Source organism: Panthera onca, chromosome C1 (genome assembly GCF_046562875.1).
Source record: "Panthera onca isolate mPanOnc1 chromosome C1, mPanOnc1 haplotype 2, whole genome shotgun sequence".
Taxonomy (NCBI): domain Eukaryota; kingdom Metazoa; phylum Chordata; class Mammalia; order Carnivora; family Felidae; genus Panthera; species Panthera onca.
The window spans coordinates 30,835,784-30,855,232 of NC_138346.1; the positions used below are offsets into that span (position 1 = coordinate 30,835,784).

At 38.6% G+C, this 19,449-nt stretch overlaps 1 protein-coding gene across 5 annotated transcripts in view; it reads right to left on the bottom strand.

Moving 5' to 3' along the window:
* The window catches only part of PARD3B (par-3 family cell polarity regulator beta), a 1,001,728-nt gene that overhangs the window by 186,374 nt on the left and 795,905 nt on the right, over window positions 1-19,449 (bottom strand). For all 5 annotated transcript variants that reach the window (XM_078450957.2, XM_078450961.2, XM_078450959.2 and 2 more), the window contains one exon: window positions 12,914-13,024. In XM_078450957.2, the coding sequence (XP_078307083.1) occupies window positions 12,914-13,024 (111 nt within the window). The remainder of the gene's footprint in view (window positions 1-12,913; window positions 13,025-19,449) is intronic.

Below are 19,449 nucleotides of genomic sequence, written 5' to 3' on the forward strand. Positions count from 1 at the left end.
AAGTCGGTCGCCCAACCAACTGAGCCACCCAGGCGCCCCGTAAGCCTGATATTATTTTACACTTTTAAGTCAACTCACGATTTCACTAAATATCTTCTCTCTACTGAGATGTAGGAAATAAAACAAGGAGAAGTTGCAATCTATGCCTCATGAGAGTTAGGATCTAGACAAGGAAAAAAAACCCCACGAAATTGCAGGAGAGTATATAATAAGGAATTATCTTGTAAGATAAAGACACTAATTTAATGGCAATGTGGACTCCTAATTATGGACTAGGATTTTAGTAATACTGCCTCCCTGAGAGAGTAGCTCTGTGGCATCTGGTATATTACAAATGGCTGTTGTCATTTTTCATGAACCTCTATTTCCATTACAGTTTTTTATGCTTGCCCCTGAAATATAATCTGCACCGTGAATCCTGATTGAATCGGCTCCACATGCAGCACAGAAAAGATCCTCCTTTGATGGAGAATAAGCCAAGGACAGTGTCTCTCATCTACACACTCAAATTTGGTGTTTGAATGAATGAAAGGCAAATCTTTCATTTCCGAAGGCTGAAATGAATGGTACTTCAAAATATTTTTGACTGGTTGAATTGAAGCCACTGGAAGAGGATGGGGACAGAAGCCCAATTAAAAAAAAACCCCAAACTCTCTAGGTCCATAGCATTTTCATTTGTTTGTGGAATGGATGGATTTCATTCACTTTCCCTTACTCGCTTGTCTCTCAGGACCTGGTTCAGTGATGCGGAAACAGGTGTTGATAGTCCTGATGGGCTGGCCACTATGCCTCAGTGATCCATTTCCACTGTTCTACTGCCAGTTACAAATGACCTCATGCTCCTTGACGCCATTTCATAGCTCAGGGGAAAGTCTTATTTTTCTAACTATATAGCTATGTTGGCCATTGATTTAGCCTATCCTGACTGTTGGTTCCATTCTAGCAATTATTCACTTGAAAAATAAAATTAAAATCAGTACAGGTCATTCATTCATTCATCCATTATTCAACAATTGCTTATTGAGTGCCTACTCTGTGAAACATAATTTATTAGATGCCGGGAGAAATAGAAAAATGGTTATGACGTGGTCCTTGACTCAAGGAAATTACAAGCTAGTAAGGGAGAGAGGGCATGTTTGTAATCACAAACATCTACAATTCAATGCAGCAAAGGAACAACAATAAGAACAATGGGTGTCTACCATGTGCCAAGTACTGCTCTAGATGTTTTAAGTATTTCGTCATATGTAAATTTCACAGGCGCTCTGAAACTAGACATTATTTCCCCCTTTTAAAAAAAGTTTTCCAAATGAGAAAGCTGAGGTTCAAAAGGTTTGGCAAAATATGCACAGTCACACGGCTAGTACAGAAAAGAATCAGACTTTGAATCCACTGCTATTTGATATTAATACTCATTCTCTTTCAACTAAACACCGTCTCTGAGAAAAATGGCAGGTTCACCATTTATTGAATGTCTCTGTGCCTGGCACTACTCTGAATGCTTCGCTTCAGTGTCTTGTTGATTCTTCACAACACTATTATGATGCTACAATGGTTATACAGCCATTTTGCAGTCAACAAAACTAAAGATTGGCAAATAAGTTAGTTAACCCAGGTTATCTAGTGGAAAACTTTTCTTCCAACCCAGGTAGTTTGGGAAGGTGTAATGGAAGAAGTGAGGTTTCACTGACTTTCCATTGATCTGGACCAACTGAGGCAGGGGGGAGGGTAGACATATAAGGACCAGGGAAACCATATTAGGAATGACACAGAGATGGGAAAGGGCTATGGTCATCTCAAAAAGAGTGAGCATTCTAGAGTGGTGGAGTATGTGGGCCATCGGGACCAGGACTACAAAGTATGACTGGAAAGCTAGGCTATAGTCAGATATCAGCCAACAAGTTTGGACTGTATGTAGTAGGCAATAGAGGGCCATTGAAAATTCTGAAGAGAGGAATGATCAAAGCTATTATTATGAATCCACTTTCTCTATCCTGTCACATTTAACAATCTCTGCTTCAAGATACCAAGATTTCACAAAATATTATTTAAGTTCCTCCAAAAACATGAATGCTTACTGTTTCTATTCTAAACAGCCAATTGTTATTACTGTTATTAAAAAAAAAAAATGTTCTTTTCAAGTGACCTCTTGGAAAAGCAAACTTTTGTGCCATAGCCGAAACCACTTCAACCTCTTTAATTCTCAATACTAAAATCAAACAAAGGGCACAAAGCAGAATGAGGCAGGAGTTTGAGCCTGGGAAAGGGGTCAGATTCCTTTGGACATCAATCCGAAGTCAATTCACATGCACTGTGAAGTCATTAAGTAATTAAATTACAGAGCAAGGGCAGGCAGGTGGGCGAGGGTGGACGGGGAAGCAACAGACACATTTGTCCTGCTTCCACTCTAGACTGGATGCTAAATATTAGCAGACAAGAGTTATGCCCCACCCCTCAATGCAATACATGTAACAGGAATGCAAATGTGAGGATTTTGCAAATTTAATGACTGCGGTTACAAGTGTTCTCTTGTCACAGGCCTTGTGGACTTGGAGGGGCCGGCAGCTACTCGAGCTATTTGTGCCCCTCCGCCCTGAATTTGTTTCCATGGCTGCCAAGCCCCGGCTGCAGCCAGCACTCTCTCGCTCCTGTGCAGCTATCTCATGCCAAGCTGACTAGGCTTGAGGAGCAACTTCCAACCAGTGATCAATAAGAAATGAGGAGAAGCTTCTTGAATGGAAGTATCTGGCCTGAGGCCCAGCTGGGCAAAGTCTGAATTCAAGTTGGCCTTCTTCATCATGGCAGTATCCAATTCAGCTACTTTCACAGATGGTGTGTCTGAGTGCTCTGGGCCCCCAAAGGTTACTGAATGGCTTATCTGGGGTCTCGAATCCTCAGAGCTGACCCTGAGCACCTACAGTGAACTGGGTACTTGCTTCATAAATATTGCTTTTTACAAAAGTCTGAGAGACAGAGTTCTCATTTAACAGATCAGAACACAGAGGCTTGAAGTAGTTAAGTAGCTTGAGAGCGTGTTCATTCAGTCAGGACTTTGACCCAGGTTGGCCCAGCCCTGGGTCTTCTAATCTTTCCACTTGGCCATATACCTCCCCTGGGCTATCACCTAGGCCAGTTGGTCTCCAACATGGCTATAAACAACAATCACTTGAGAAATGGTTTTAAAATACACATCCTCAGGCCCAACCACAGATATACCGAGTATCCATAGCAGATTTATATCTATACATCCATGTTATCTAATTATCTGTTTATCTAAAACAGGGTTTAATTATCTGTTTATCTAAAACAGGTTTAATTATCTGTTTATCTAAAACAGGATTTCTCAACTTGGGCACAGCTGACATTTGGGGCTGAATAATTCTTTATTGTAGGGGACTGTCCTGTGTATTGCAGGATGGTGAGAAACATCCTTGTTTTCTACCTACCAGATTGCAGTGGCACCTCCCTGCTAGGGCACAACTAAAAATGACTTTAGATATTATCAAATGCCCCTGGGGGGGAAAATCACTGCCAGTTGAAAACCTTTGTTATAAACAAACGAACAAACAAATGAAAGCAAACAATCTTCCCAGGAAATTTGGAATAGCATATATATATATTAATGTTAATATATATTAATGTTTTTTATTTTTGAGAAAGAGAGAGAGCATGAGCAGAGGAGGGTCAGAGAGAGAAGGTCGGGGGGGGGGGACACAGAATCCGAAGCAGGCTCCAGGCTCTGAGTTGTCAGCACAGAGCCCGATGCAGGGCTCAAACTCATGATCTGTGAGATCATGACCTGAACCGAAGTCAGATGCTTAACCGACTGAGCCACCCAGATGCCCTGGAAAAGCACTTTTAAAGTTTGGTGTTTGCAAATCACAGGCCGAGTTTAGGATATTTACCTAAAGAATGTGAGGGGGGAGGGGGAAGCAGATTCTGGAAGATAATAGGTTGAGTATCTTTTCTACTTGCACAATTTACCAGCCTACATGAACAATGACTAATCCTGGGCTCCAGAGTGGATGTATTGTCATGGATGCTTTCCAAAGCAGGATACAACATAGCATATGTCCAAATATGAAATAAAGACAGACGAGATACCTTAGAAATTATGGAAAATGCTATTTGATTTATGAGTTTAATTTGTTCATGTTTTTCAGAGCACTTTTAGAGAATTAACTTTACTTGTATACTGTCCAGCACCAGACTGGTCCACAGTAAATATTCTGGATTCACTTAACTTTTATTTATTCATTCATTTTTTTCTTTGAAAAACAAAACAAAACAAAACAAAACTGAACAGTTGAAAAGGATTTTATTCAGACAACATGCATAAAACCGAGGTCTTCAAGTATTATTACTTGCATTTCATTTCATGATGATAAGAAGAGGGACTTTAGGAATACATCCTCAAAGTGGGTAATGCAAAGCCCCCATGAAAACAACTAATATAATGGAAACTTAACCCTCATTCCTAAGTTCTAGCCACCCAGTGGCCTTCCACCCAGTCACAGTCAACAAACCTTTTGCGGGAAATGCTCTTCCCCCCGGGACTCCTGGGTGCCTTAGTCGGTTGAGTACCCACTCTTGATTTCTGCTCACGCTATGATCCCAGGCTCATGGAATCTATGATCCCAGGGTCATGGAATTGAGCCCTGCCTCAGACTCTGCACTGGGGGTGGGAGCCTGCTTGAGATTCTCTCTCTCTCTCTCTCTCTCTCTCTCCCTCTCTCTCTGCACCCCCTCTCCCTCACCCTCAAAAATAAAAGAAAAAAAAAGCTCTCTCTCCTCAAGTTCCACCTCCACTTTACACAACCTCCACGGAAACACATACATCTGTATCTCTGATTGGCATAAATCCAGTGAAGTATCAAAGTTTGTTTATTATGTTGAATATGTTTTTATGTGTATACTAAAGCCAAATATCCAGATCAACAGAATTTAGAGCTTCTTCCCAAGTGTTTATCAGATTAGGCATTCTAAACATTTCTATGAGATCACTGTGGGTAGTTTAGTATAATTCCTTGTCTGAATGTATTTCAACAGCACCACAATTGAATGCAATAATATAATATGTCACTTCAGGGTGTTTGAATATAGGAGTATCCTTTTAAAACACTTTTTAAAAGAGCTGGTGTACTTTAATCTTAGAAGTTTGTCTAAATGACTATTGGAAAGGATGCCAGTCAAGTGATTCATTTTACGTATTAATCCGGCTCAGCTGACAAGTAGTTGCTAATACAGCACTTCTAACATTGATTGTAATTCCATAAAAGGATTTTGGCTCATAAAAAATGCTGGCATGGCATCAGGATTTAGGTGTTCCTATCTCGTCTATTGGAATATAGTAATGGGCCAAATTTTGCTGGTGACCACAAGCATTCTGAGAAGACAAATGTTACAAAGAGCAAATAAATGTACGGAGATTAGAGACACCTGCCTTTCCCCTGTGTCTCACGGACTCTTTCGCCCCTCAAAGTAAAAGGTAAATCTTGAAAAAAAAAAAAAAAAAAAAAGAAAAAAAAAAAAGATAAATCTTGGAAGATGAACTCTGAATGAGGTGTGGTAGGGGTGTCTTCCCTCTCTCTGCCCCATCTCCTCTGCTTTTAACTCTTATTCTAGGAAAAAAGGCAATTCTTACCCTAACACAAGCATCAATAGTACTTACTGGGATATGGCAAATATCTTTTCATTCACCATGATGGTTAGTGCTATGAAAAACAAAAATCTGACAGCTTCTTTCTGTCAGCCTAAAATGAAACCATGACCTTGTCCTGGGAAACACCATCTAGTCATATTTTTCTTAACTTCCATGCAGTGATGATCTAGTAAGAATCTAAAAGTAATTAACTGGATCTCTTTTAGCCAACCAAAGCCTTATTCAAATACACATTTTTATCAGGATTCTAAGGGAGCCATAAATTGGGGCATTTTGAAAAACTGGGATCTAATCCAGTCCATGATCTGACGAGGGTTCAGTGGTAATAATAAATTGGGACTATTAAGACCGGGAACCATTCCAACATTTTATTTTGCCCACACCACAGGACCTAGTAAATTCTACTGCAAAAGACAGGGATATTCAGTGAGGAGTGAAACCATGCTGAATTAATCATTTGTATGTAATCATGCCAAAACATGGGTGTTTTCAACAGTTTAAATAGTGCCAAAGTTTAAGTTCAGTAAATAATTAATTATAGAGAGTCTCTTGGCAAATTAAAGAAAACAACCCTCTGATTCTTTAACAGAATACGCACTCTTTTTAGGATACAATAATGACACAATCCTATCAATCCTATTTGTCGCTCTATGTATTTCGGAGTGCTATATTTATGCAGGCTACAGCTAAAATATTATTTCAGAATATACGTTCCTTGTCCTTCTTGGAATACGGTAAGCATCCTCACTTTTCAGTATGAACAAATATTGGATAAACTCTAGCCTTATTCTGGTTTTCATTTCAATTTCCAGTAACATAAAAATCTCCCCTAATTAAATAAAATGCTGAGAGGTTGGGAATAGATTTTCACCCACTTGTATTCTGAAACTATAAATGGTTTCTGAATGTTTTTATTTCTCTAAGATGAATTTCGTTTATGTGGGGAACTTGCAGCTGCATAATTAAATCTTGGTTTGCCAAATATCAAAAACACATGTATTGATTTAAACTAAGGGAATAGGCCACAAGCAGCTCAGTTGATAAGGCAAAAGAGAAGCCTCTGGAGCTCTTGGAAGGCTTCCTAAAGGAAAGAAAACTAAGAGCCCTGAATTCAGCCGCTGAAACTGATCAGCTTTCCTAAATCTTAGCTTCACTCTCACTTAGGCATTCCGTTCAGGCCGGTTGTTGAAAACAAGGGCCATATGTTTTCATGCTTCTCAACCCTGAAGCTGGGGGAGCTGCCTCTTTGCCCCTCATCTCCTCATTTATCCCGCTAAGATTCTAATAAGATCTGCAAAAACAATGTTTCATTAACACAGTAAATGAGCTCCCTTGCAAAGGAAACCCTGACATGGTATAAGAGTAAGAGAAGATCTTAGAGCACAAACCCATATGTTGTTAAACTGTGCCCCCCTTCAGGAAGAGATTTCATTTAGTGAAATTTCATTTCAGGGTCAGTAATATGGGACTTTAATTGAAGACAGCCTTTGGGTGTCAATGGAGGCTTTCCCCCCAGTACGATAATCCTAAATAAATGAGGGTGACATATTTTTCCTTAACCAAACTCCACCTGACTTTTGAGAAGGTATTAACAATACAAGTGCAACACGCATGTAGTTAGGTACTTTGTAGGTCCACGAGCCTGGTTCATTTCACACTTTGGAGAAGGTTACAGACATAAGTTAACGTCTTAGAATTAAACATCAAAAATACGTTTACTGGTTTGTGAAGACAATCTCTTGCTTTCGGCTCACCATATAATCAGAATGTTTGGAAAATGTTAATTTAATTTAGCTTGATTAAAAAATTCTAGGGGAAATAATCATTGGATATAATATTGGATTCATCCTTCCAGCAATGGATACCGGTATTTTGAACTTACGTTTTATTATGGCCAATCTCACCGAAGCATGAACAAAATGATGAGTTTATGTAAAACAGGGCTTCACTGCAATGGACTGTTTGACTTGTATCAGGAGAGGACCTGTTCTTAGCTCAGGAAGTCAGATACGAGACTAAGAAAATCCTCACACACAACTTTGAGCAAGAAATTTGGGCTTATCCGCTCAGGTTAAGAATAGTGCAAACACTGCCTTGAACCAATGCTATGGCAAGCTCAAGAAAGGCTGCTCTAGGAAATTCAAAGTAAATGTTTCTATACTTGGATATATTTATGTATTTATTTCTCAGACCCTATGATCTGGGAAAATCCATAGAAATCACCTAAGGGCAAATGCAGCATTAATGATACACAATATGATTTCAGACACTATGTGGCTTAATGTAGATATGTTAACTTATGTAGTTTTGCATCTATATATTTTACCTACTTGAATATATGAATATAAAGAGGATAATGAAGGTACTATATCAATGACTGAAGTTTATAAAACTCTGATATAGTCCAATACTTGCCTGATGCACTAATCTTTTCTCATCGTAATCATCAGCTTATTCGACATTTTCAGTGTCAACAAACTTACTGTCTCATGTGACACTCGAATTGTTAGGATGTTTTCCCTTCTATTAAGCTCAAGACTACCTCTCTTGAAATGATGATTATCCATTAGTATCCTCAAGAAAATAAATGAATGGATGAATAAGCAGAGAGAAAGAGAGGATAGAATGGATGCTATAAAATACATTTAATTCCTCTTTTATGTGAAAGTTCTTTGATCCTGTGAAATCAACTAAGTCTTATCTCTGCAGGCTATGTATTCCCCAGTCCTTCAACATTTTTCGAAAGATATGATTTAGTTGCTGTTATTCTGTGTGTGAGAGAGGCAATGGGATATTCCAAGTGTGATCTGAGTAGTGTAGAACAAGAATTATTGTTTCTTCCTTCATTTTGCACATGAACTTCCAGTAATGCAGCCTAGGACTGGATTAAGTTTTTGGCAGGCATATCCTCATGTTGACTCATGCTAAACTTGCCCTCAACTAAAACCATCAGGCAATTTCTTTCATATATTTGGTATTAAGTCAAACCTTCCACATGTGTTTGTACAGTTTGTTTTGGGGCCTAAAATCAAGACTTTACACTTACTCCTATTAAGGTTTTTTTTTTATGTTTGATTCAGTCCATTGTTCCAGACGATTGTGTCCTCAATATACATTATCAACCCCTGCAGCTTCTTGGCATTCACAATCTAATCACCAGCATTTATTTATTCAAAAAATAAATTTTGAAGAAAAACTTTGTCTTGCAAGTTTATATTGATGGAAATACTCATTAGCAATCTTTGGGTACAATTCCTCAAATAGCTACTAATCCTTCTAGGATTATGTCACGCGGTGTACATTTCTCTGTGTTAGCCACAGGAAAACATGAGACAAGGAAATTCTAATGTCCAGGAGACTGCCCTTACTTGTAAAGTCCAGAGGTTAACACAGGGTTTTCAGCCTACACACGATTGACAGTTTGAGTCAGATAACTTATTGTTAGGGAGCAGGGCTGCCTTGAGCATTGTAGAACGTCTGGCTGCATTCCCGGTCTCTACCCAGCACCTGGCTGTAGCAACCCCCTTATCATGCCCCTCCCTCCCTAAAAGCTGTAACAATCAAAAATGTCTCCATATACAGCCAAATGTCTCACTGGGAGTAACAGTGTCCCTCCTTAACTGAGAACCACTGTTCTGGATTCTGCATTCCTCCAATGTAATCTTACAATTGGAGTCCACCTGTTATGGCTTTTTTTTTTTTTAACCTTTTCATAGCTATACTTATGAATAGGCTATTCATATATAGCACCAAAACAATTCCTTATCAGGAATTAAATATGTGGATATGTTGAAATGAGATATGGAAATCATAAGAAAAATAATGAGGAGAGTGAAGAGGGATAATATAATCCTAAAATTTAGAGTTGACATTAAATTAATCATTGGGTAAAATAGTTACAAGGAAATTGAACAGGAATTATATCATTTAAGAGGTCATCTATAAGGACTTTTGTACCTGCATGCTCATCAAAGTATGATTTGGAAGAGAGAAAAATGGAAACAGACTAAATGTTTGACAATAGAAGATAAGTAAGTTATGGTATATTGCTCTCACAGACTATTAGAGAGTCATCAAAATGGCATATTTTCAACACATTAATGACATGGGGAAATGCTCACAATATAATGCTGTGGAAAAAGTGGGATATTATATATGCAGCATAGATATCAAGTTTAAAAGAAAATACATACATAGGAAAAAAGATCACAAAATATTAAGTGGTTGTAGAATTAGGCATGATCATATTAGTTTTCTTAATGCTTTTTTTATGACTCCAAAATTTTCTTCATGAAATTTTTGTAAGTTTTGTGTGTGTGGGTGGTACTGGGGGTAAGCACTCCATATTCTCTTGGGTGAGTGAGCACTGGCGAGTGTTTCTCTTTTGTTGCCAAAAAAATATGCCAGTAAGGTAGAATGCTTCAAAGAGGACCCATAAGAAAAGATGACAATACTTTTAGACTGGCTGATTCAGTCCTCTTGGGGGAAAAAAAACCCAAACAACCTCTGCACATCCTTTCTCATAGGATAAGGATAGTTTAATGTTCCAACCAAATCCTGTCCCTTCAAGTTAGTGGTTCTCAGACTTTAGAATGCTGAAGAATCACATTGGGCTTACCTATCAAATACAGATGCCTGAGCTCTAACTCCAAAGATTCTGATTCTGTAAATCTGGTATGGGACTCAAACATCTTTAACACGCTCCCCACGTGATTCATTTTCATCAAGTGGTCTACGAACTACACTTTGAGAAACACAGCTAGAAGAAGTCATATGGTTTGATTTGGATGAATATTTTTAAATTTATGCTCCACTTTGGACAATTTCTTCCTGGTTATACACTAAATAGAGTTGGTATAAACCCTCAGGGGTATGCTGATTAACTGGCTCTTTGAGAAAACAAACCCAACTTATTGCATTTGCCAATTTCTGTGGTGTAAATACTCCCACCATGAACAATTTCAAACTACTAATGGCTTAATGACGAGCTCACAAAATTCCTGAAAGTTTAAAAATTGTCTCTCACAAGCTGATACAAGCTGGCTCCAGCACTGCACAATATATATTTTATTTAAGTGCTTTAAATCCCTCGAAGAAGGGATATGTTAATGAAAAGCTATTGTATCTATGACAGCTAGGATGAAACAAGTAAGCAATAGGGCAGCTCGAATCATCTTAAGGTAACAAATTGCAAAGGCATTAGAAAAAAAGACAACTTTGTGAACTTTCATACACTGTTTCTTATTTTATTCTATTTTTTTTTCCAATGGCCATGTCACAAAGAGTAATACACTCACTGAGTTCTTTAAGGGTTGTGAATTGGTTTCTTATGGATGATGGAGAGCCAAGAAATGGGACTCAAGGTTTGGGAGCAATGCCAAATGTTCAGCCACCACCACCCCCCTCTGTGGCCCTCAGCTCCTGCGCAGTTGAAATGCCCTCGGTCATTAATTCTACAGCACCCAACCATAAAAGCAACTCCTCCAACTTCTTCCCCTCACACAAGATTGAGACAATGTTGTCTCTAGGAAACCCATATCAGATGTGTTTTATGTGTTCATGTGTGGGAATTGGCCTAAGTGGAGGCTAATAGTAGAGTTCTTTCAATGTTTTGACCAAACATATTTTAAGAAAATTGGACCTGAAGCCTATATAGCCAGCTGAGGTGAATTTACAGCCCTGCTTTTAAGAACAAAACTCCCTCAGGCACCTGCTTCCTAAAGGCAAAACCAGAAAGGAAATGAACTCTTGCTTAAAGACAACCCACCTAATTTTATGGGTTATCAATTTTCTAGCTGGCACACATTTCCCTTGCTACTAAGAGTAAACCCTCCCAACCCCGAGCAAGTATTGAGCTACAAAAAAATGTGAAGTCTGAATTCTAGCAAACAGCTCCGTTTCCTGAAGATGAGGCAAGGATATGGTGTCTCAGTAAGTGAAGTCAGGGGAGCAGCAAAGATCTATGATGTGGACGCACCACATCGATGTCTTTGCCAATATACACATTAAAATCTTAGCCTGCATTACATTTTATGTTACAGGATTACTGAATCTTGGACTATGATGGAGAATTCATCATTCCAGTTTTGGGGGTAGCTCTGTCAGGTGAATAGTCAGCAACAATATAAAGCACTTGATTTCCTTTTACCTGCATGCTGACCCTGGAAGTCAGCTTATCAACCACTTTCACATGAGAAAGGACCAAATAGGGCTTCTTTCCTCGCTATTGATAAAGTTAGCTTTTATCAATGGGAATAGACTACAAGACAGAAGTCAAAGGTTAACAGTAGGTATTCAGCCTGCTCTGTGCTAGAAAGGACGATGTATAAGTATGATTTTCTTAGTACACGTTACTAGAGTATTAAAATAAGTACAAGAACGGACTCTAAAAACTACAAGGACTACTGTTACTAGTAAGCGAGTGACAAGCTGGACAAATCTGACTTCATGCATGATGAAGTCAGAATCAAGTGCTTAAAATGATATGCTAGTGTTGTCATAATCTCCGTCTTTCTCCAAGATCCATTTAGTCGTGCAGGTGAAGAATTTTCAGGAGAAACATGAATATTCAATTACATGTTTCAAAATCAGACATTTACACATCAACGTGGGGTAAGTGTAGAGTTAACCTCAAAGATAAGTGAAGGGCCTCTTGTCCAAATGGAACATTAAGCTCCTCAAACAGGAGAATTCAGTCCTTGCAAACTGTCATTATTTCAGTAAACGAAACCGGCCCTTTAACAGATGGGCAACATACTTTGCAACTTGCTGATAGCCTAATAAAAGACACTGGCTTTTTAAAAATGAAGGACATGCGCTTCTCAAATTACACCACCCAAATGGATTTAGCAGAATAAAATTAAGAAGGCATACAACAGCTTGACAAAAATTAGGAACAGACTATGGAAATTTGATAGTTCTAAACATCAACATCAAAATGACCTTTTTATTAGAAAAAAAAAAACCTCATTGTTTAAACCATAGGAAAAATATACATTGATATAGTCAAAACTTGGGTAGGATATCTTGGAATTGTAAGTACTGATATAATAAAAACATAAAGTTAATTTTTTCTCCAAATATACTAAAAATTCCCCAGAAAGGCAGGTTCCTTTTACATCAGGTACCTTTGCTTTTGTATTCAACTCGATACTTCTTGAAATAAAATGTCTCCAGTTGACTGATGCAATAATCAAATTAAACACAGGCCATGGACCCAAACAAAATAAGGGGCTCAGCATTTCTGCTCACCTTTCTCGTTCTTCTTTCATTTTTTCCAGCTCCTCTTCCCTCAGGCTGCCATGCTTCCGAGTGCCCTTCTGCTCAGCCTTGCCTCCCTTATCATCTTTCTTCTTTCCAAATCTAGAAACACATGAAGCAGAAGATGTTAACACTAACCATGTTCTTTTGGTGGTAAATTTAAAATATTTATGAGATGAATTCATCAAACTGTAATTCTTTATTCTAAGTAGCACAAGATCATTTTGCATAAAATGGAAGTAAAATAAGATCCTGAAAGCGGAAAAGTAATAGTCACTAAATCCCTCTCCTTTCCTTCTCGTCCTTCCTTCCTTCCATCTTTCCACCGAGATATTGATTGTGCAGCATGCATAGAGTCATGCGGTTAAAGACTAAAAATCTCAAACTATGAATTCACTAGAAATTTTAGAACTGAAAGGTTATCATTAATATATAACTCAAAACTGACCGAACTCCTAACCAGGCCTTCAGAGCCCCATGTGGCCTTGACATTTAAAGTTGAAACTCCTGGGAAGAGATAATGATGGTGCTTCAAGGGACTTTGCCAAACACCTAGTTTACTGCTGTCATTTTGCAAATGAGCCCTTGGGCCTTGGCCACCCAGTAAATTCGGGGAAGGCCCGGGATTAGAACTTGGGCTGTCTCCTTTACTGCACTGTCTCCTTTACGCTACATTCATTCTGTGGATGTAGCCCCAGTCTTCCTAAATCAGCCCAGTGTTAGTGTGCTCTCAGTCCCCTTGATGCCTGGCATATTTGTAGCTAATTTTGGCACAGTGGCAAGTATGATACCTTATTTCTTTTCCTCCAGCTTCATTGAGACATGATTGACGCATAACATTGTGTAAGTTTAATGTGTACAATTGCTGATTTGATATATTTCTAAGCTGCAAAATGATTGCCACCACAGTACTGGCTACCACTTTCATCCCATCACACAGTTACAGTTTCCTTTTTGTTGTGAGAGTATTTAAGATCTACTCTCTTGGTAACATTAGATCGTTAGTATTAGCTGTGATCACCATGCTGTCCATTAGATCCCAAACTTGCTAATCTTATAACGGAAAGTTTCACCTTTTGACCAGTGTCTCCCAAGTTTCCCCTCTCCCCAACCTCTGGTAACTACCACCCTGTTCTGTTTCTCTGAGTTTTCTTTTTTCAGATCCATAGTGTACATGTGTGTGTGTGTGTGTGTAGGTGTGTGTATATATATATATGTATATATATACACACATATACATATACATATATGTGCACATGTATGCATATATACACACACATACACACTGCATCTTCTTAATCCATTCACCTGTTGCTGGACAATTCAGATGTTTCCACATCTTGGCTATTCTAAGTAATGCTGCAGTGAACATGGGAGTAGAGATATTTCTGTGGGATCCTGAAGTCAATTCCTTTGGATGCATACCCAGAAGTAGAATTGCTGGATCATAAGGTAGTTCCATTTTTTAAAAGCTTTTATTTAAATTCCAGTTAGTTAACATACAGTGTGGTATTAGTTTCAGATGCACAATATAGTGATTCAACAATTCCATACAACATCCAGTGCTCATCACAGCAAATGCACTCCTTCGTCCCCATCACCTATTTCACCCACCACCTTCATCCACCTCCCCTCTGGTGACCATCAGTTTCTTCTCTATAGTTAAGGTCTGTTTCTTGGTTGGCCTTTCTCTCTTTTTTTTGGTCTTTGTTTTGTTTCTTAAATTCCACATGAGTGAAATCACATGGTATTTGTTTTTCTCTGACTTATTTCACTTAGCATAATACTCTCTAGCTCCATCCATGTCATTGCAAATGGCAAGATTTCATTCTTTTTTATGGCTGTGTGTGTACATGTGTGTGTGTATGTATGTATATATATATATACCACATCTTCTTTATTCATTCATTTGTCGACAGTCACTTGGGCTATTTCCATAATTTAGCTATTGTAGATAATACTACTATAAACAGCAGGGTACATGTATCCCTTTGAATTAGTATTTTTGTGTTCTTTGGGTAAACACCTAGTAGTGAAATTGCTGGATTGTAGTGTAGCTCTATTTTTAACTTTCTGAGGAACATCCACACTGTTTTCTACAGTGGCTGCACCAGTTTGCATTCCCGCCGACGGTGCACAAGTGTTCCTTTTTCTCCACATCCTTGCCAATACCTGTTGTTTCTTGTGTTGTTGATTTTAGCCATTCTGACTGGGGTGAGGTGATAGCTCATTGTGGTTTTGGTTTGCATTTCCCTGATGTTGAGCATCTTTTCATGTGTGTGTAGTTCCATTTTTCAATTTTTTAAGGAACCTCCATGCTGATTTCCATATTGGCTGCACCAGTTTGCATTTGGACCAACAACGCACTAGGGTTTCCTGCAATTATGATACTTTAAAAGAGCATTGTGCTTCCTTACCACTTTTACTACAATAAAACTGCACATTTGAAATAATAATAATAATAAAGCTATGGTTATTACTAGGACACATTCTTAAATAATAGGCATTTTCCCAAGCAGATTTTCTTTAGAAGCAATCTCCTTTGGTTTTGGTAATGACGTACTTGTGAAAAAAAAGGAAAATAATTTGATACTCTGCTAATAACCAGGAAAAAAAGTCACTCAAGTATGTATATTCTTCAGTGAAGTAAAAGATTCTTGTTAAACTATAGAAATCCTATTTATTCTTTGTTTCTTATTAAATAGTTGCAAATTTTTCTTATGTGTTTGTAAATGTGTGTATATCTTTAGCTTGCTCACCCCATCTATGTATCTATGTAGCCATCCAACTATCTATGAAACCTGGGGATTCTACACATGTTCAGGCTGACTGCCCCATCCCACCCCCTGTCCCCATCCCCCAACCTCCCAACACACACAGTGAGTCAGAATCTCATCACATGAAGGCCCCACTCATAAACTTGAAACTCCTGTCTTTTTCAGAATTTCATAAAAATGGGTAAACATCTGTTCTCTTAGGATTGTGCTTCAATCCAAATCATAGGTTGTTGGTCAAGTGGCAGCACCGAGTGGAAGACCTCCTTGCTAATCTCTGTATTTCTGTTGTTATCAGAGTTCAAAGCACCCTGTTTTCCCCAGAAGCCTCTTCAAGTCTTGACTCTTCTGTGAAAATGTCAATTTAGGGGTGCCTGGGTGGCTCAGTTGGTTAAGCATCCAACTTTGGCTCAGGTCATGAGCCCCACATTGGGCATTGGAGCCCCACATTGGGCGTTCAAGCCCCACATCGGGCTCTCTGCTGTAAGTGCAGAGCCCGCTTTGGATCTTCTGTCCCCTTCTCTCTGTCCCTACCCTGCTGTTCTCCCTGTCTCTCTCAAAACAAATAAATAAACTTAAAACAATTTTTCAATTTACAGTTTCAATTAGCAAATTCTTGCTCATGAACCTTCTCTCTCTCCACTGCCATTTACCATCTGCCTTTGCTCCTAATGCTATTCTTTTGTTGTATTCAATCTTGTTTTGGGATTTGGGTCGATCAACTATGAATTTTCACTCCATCAGCCCAAGTCTTTTTTTTCCTGGTCCTCCTTCTTATTCCTAACGTATTTTCTTCTTTCCCACTGAAGAAATGACCTAATATCATTTATAGACTAGGGAAGAGAAAAAGAAATACAGACAAAATAAAAGATCACTAACTTCCAAGTATAAGGGAGATTTGTTGACATATTCAAGATCTCTCTTTAACCTACAAAGCAGGCGCTATATAAATAACGTGCATTTTCATGAGTACGTTCTTTAGCTTTTCATGCCCATGAAGAAGAGTCTCAGGGACCAACATTATGACTCTAAATTCCTTTATGTGAGAATACCTTTGTACATCACTTAGAGAAATAATTTTCCCTCAAAATGTCATCAAATATAGTAAAATTGGGCCAAAAAAATCAAAATTGTGGGGAGCGAGGATAGAATAGTGCTCCAGGAAGTTGATGAGAGCAAAAATGTTGCCAAAAACTCAAGATATTAGGCATGCTTTTCTTCTATGTTCCAAATATTTGAAGGTTTGGATTTTCTGAGATGAAAGTCTTGTTTTTGAAGGGCAAAACTAACCTATACCCTAGTCTACCTTGATCTTTATTACCACAACCAGTGAATTGTTTTTTCTTCCTGTTCCTAAAATATTTCACTTGTACTGAAGTTCAAAAACAGCGTACTTTGTTTTCACCATAGTGGACTACGTCTGAGAAAGGTTAGTTGTAAGTAAATTCTGCAAAGCGTTTTCTTCTTAGCAAGAACCATCAATAACAGTCAAATCAACCAATTCCACAAATAATATAAATGTTTTGATTTAAACCTCATGATCATTTATGAAAATTCCCAAGAAGAAGAGCAGAAATAGCTGTGAAATTTATTTCATTAGACAGAGAAAACAGTCATAAATTACCTTATTTTGTAAAGTTTGGGTAGGTTCAAGAACAGAATTATAAAACAATAATCTTCAAAAGGACTCCCACATTGTTAAGAAGAGGAAATTGAGACCCAGAGAAGTTAATTGCTTTTATTTATTAGCACACTGAATTCTTTTTTCCAATTTTGCAATCAGACAACTTAATTATCAGTGGTAGTGGTGGTGGGTGAGTTGGGAGGGGGGAGGTTGGAAGAAAAGCATCAATTTGGTGAATCGTGTAAGCCTTGTTCTCTCCATGTCAGCCTATTTGGGGGTTACTTTCAAGCGTTTCTTACATTCATGGACATACAGAAAGAGGAGTTGGGGAGGTTCAAATACATTGATTCATTTCACTATTAGTTATTTTTGTGAGAAAAGTCACAAGAGCTCTAAATGGCTAAAATTACTGCTTTGCATTCTAGGGTTTCAAATATCCCCTGCATTCCAGGCTTCCCATTATCTATTACCTAGGAAATTTGAGAGTTGGCCATTTTGGGCTAGGTGCCTTAAGGAAATTGCTTATAGGTCAACTTTGCTTTATATAAAAGATATTTTCCTAAAGAATTCAGTACAAACATATGGTTTGCATCAATAAAATCTTACTTTCTGTGTACCTGGGAAGCCTGTTTAAAGACTCTTATGATGGATCTTTTTGTAGAGTGGAAAAATCACCTTTCAACATACCCTTTATGTAAATTTAGACTTTCATGAATTATAAGTTTGCTTAAAACACCTGTCCCTGTTCATTTCTATAAAGAGGTTATTTGAAACAGCTTTATGGAAAACTGGCTTTCTTTCTGTCTTCTTTTTTTCTTTCATTCATGCATTTGTTTAAGAAATATTTATTAGATATATACTCTCTGTCAGTCATTGTCGTAAGCGCTTAGTATAGGCTGATGTTGAATTGGGATACAAACCCAGACACTATCCCTATGGAATTTACATTCTAACCGAGGAGCTGGACATCAAACAAGTACAAATATGCAATTGTAAGTTGCAAAAAAACAAAACAAAACAAAACAAAACAAAAGCTATGTGCTATGAAGAGTGTTAGGAGAGATAATAATAGGAGACTGGTTGGGGAAGTCTTCATTGGGGAAATGACATTTACACGAAGGCTGTATGGGTGAGAACTTCCAAACAAGTGAAGATTGGAGATAAGCCTTATGGGTGGAAGACACGGCACACACAAAGGGAGTGAGGTGGGGAAGGTCTGGTGCATTCTAAGTGGTGAAAGAAGGGCAGAATAGCTTAAGCAAGGGGAGCAGAGGGGGATACTAACACAGGATTCAGATGGCAAGCAGGGCAAGGACCACAGAGTGCAGGTGTGAGAGGCTTGGAGTTTAGTCTCAGAGTGGCATCAGGTCATGTCTTGGTAATTCAAGGGACAAAGAAAAACTGGATAAAGAGACTGGTAAATTTAAAGAGTTGGTAGAGGAGTAACCAAGTTGGTAGAGGGGTCACCAAGTCACTTTAAGCAGAAGTGATACTATGTGACGCACATTTTCAGACATCATCCTGGTTGCTGAAGTAAAAAGCATCAAGTAAAGCAGTAAAGCCAACTGGTGACTGCTACAACTGCTTCAGGACTGTGGGTAAAAGACAGTGGTGGTCTGGACTGGAGAAGGTGCTGCTGAGAAGACAAGACAATGATGTGAAAGTGGTGGGTCAAGGGAGAAGGACCAAAAATTCACCTTAAAAAAATTTATTTTGAGAAAGAGAGAGAGAGGATCTGGGGAGGGGCAGAGAGAGGGAGGGAGAGAGAGAATCCGAAGCAGCCTCCACACTGTCAGCACAGAGCCTGATGTGTGGCTTGATCTTATGAACCATGAGATCGTGATCTGAGCCAAAATCAAGAGTCAGATGCTTAAGTGACTGAGCCACCCAGGCGCCCCCAAAATGTTCACTTTTAAACATGGTTATTTCAGTATGCCTTTGGGTCCTCCAAATGAATGGGCTAGGGACTAAGGCAAAGTTATGAGGAACTGTAATACTTAAAGTCTGGAGAGAGGGGTAGGGAGGCATTGTACACAGGGGACAGAAAAAGAACAGCCAGAGAGATGAAGAAATTCAGGAGAGTATGGCTCAAGAGACCCGAGGGAAGAGCGCTGTAAAGAGGCCATGGT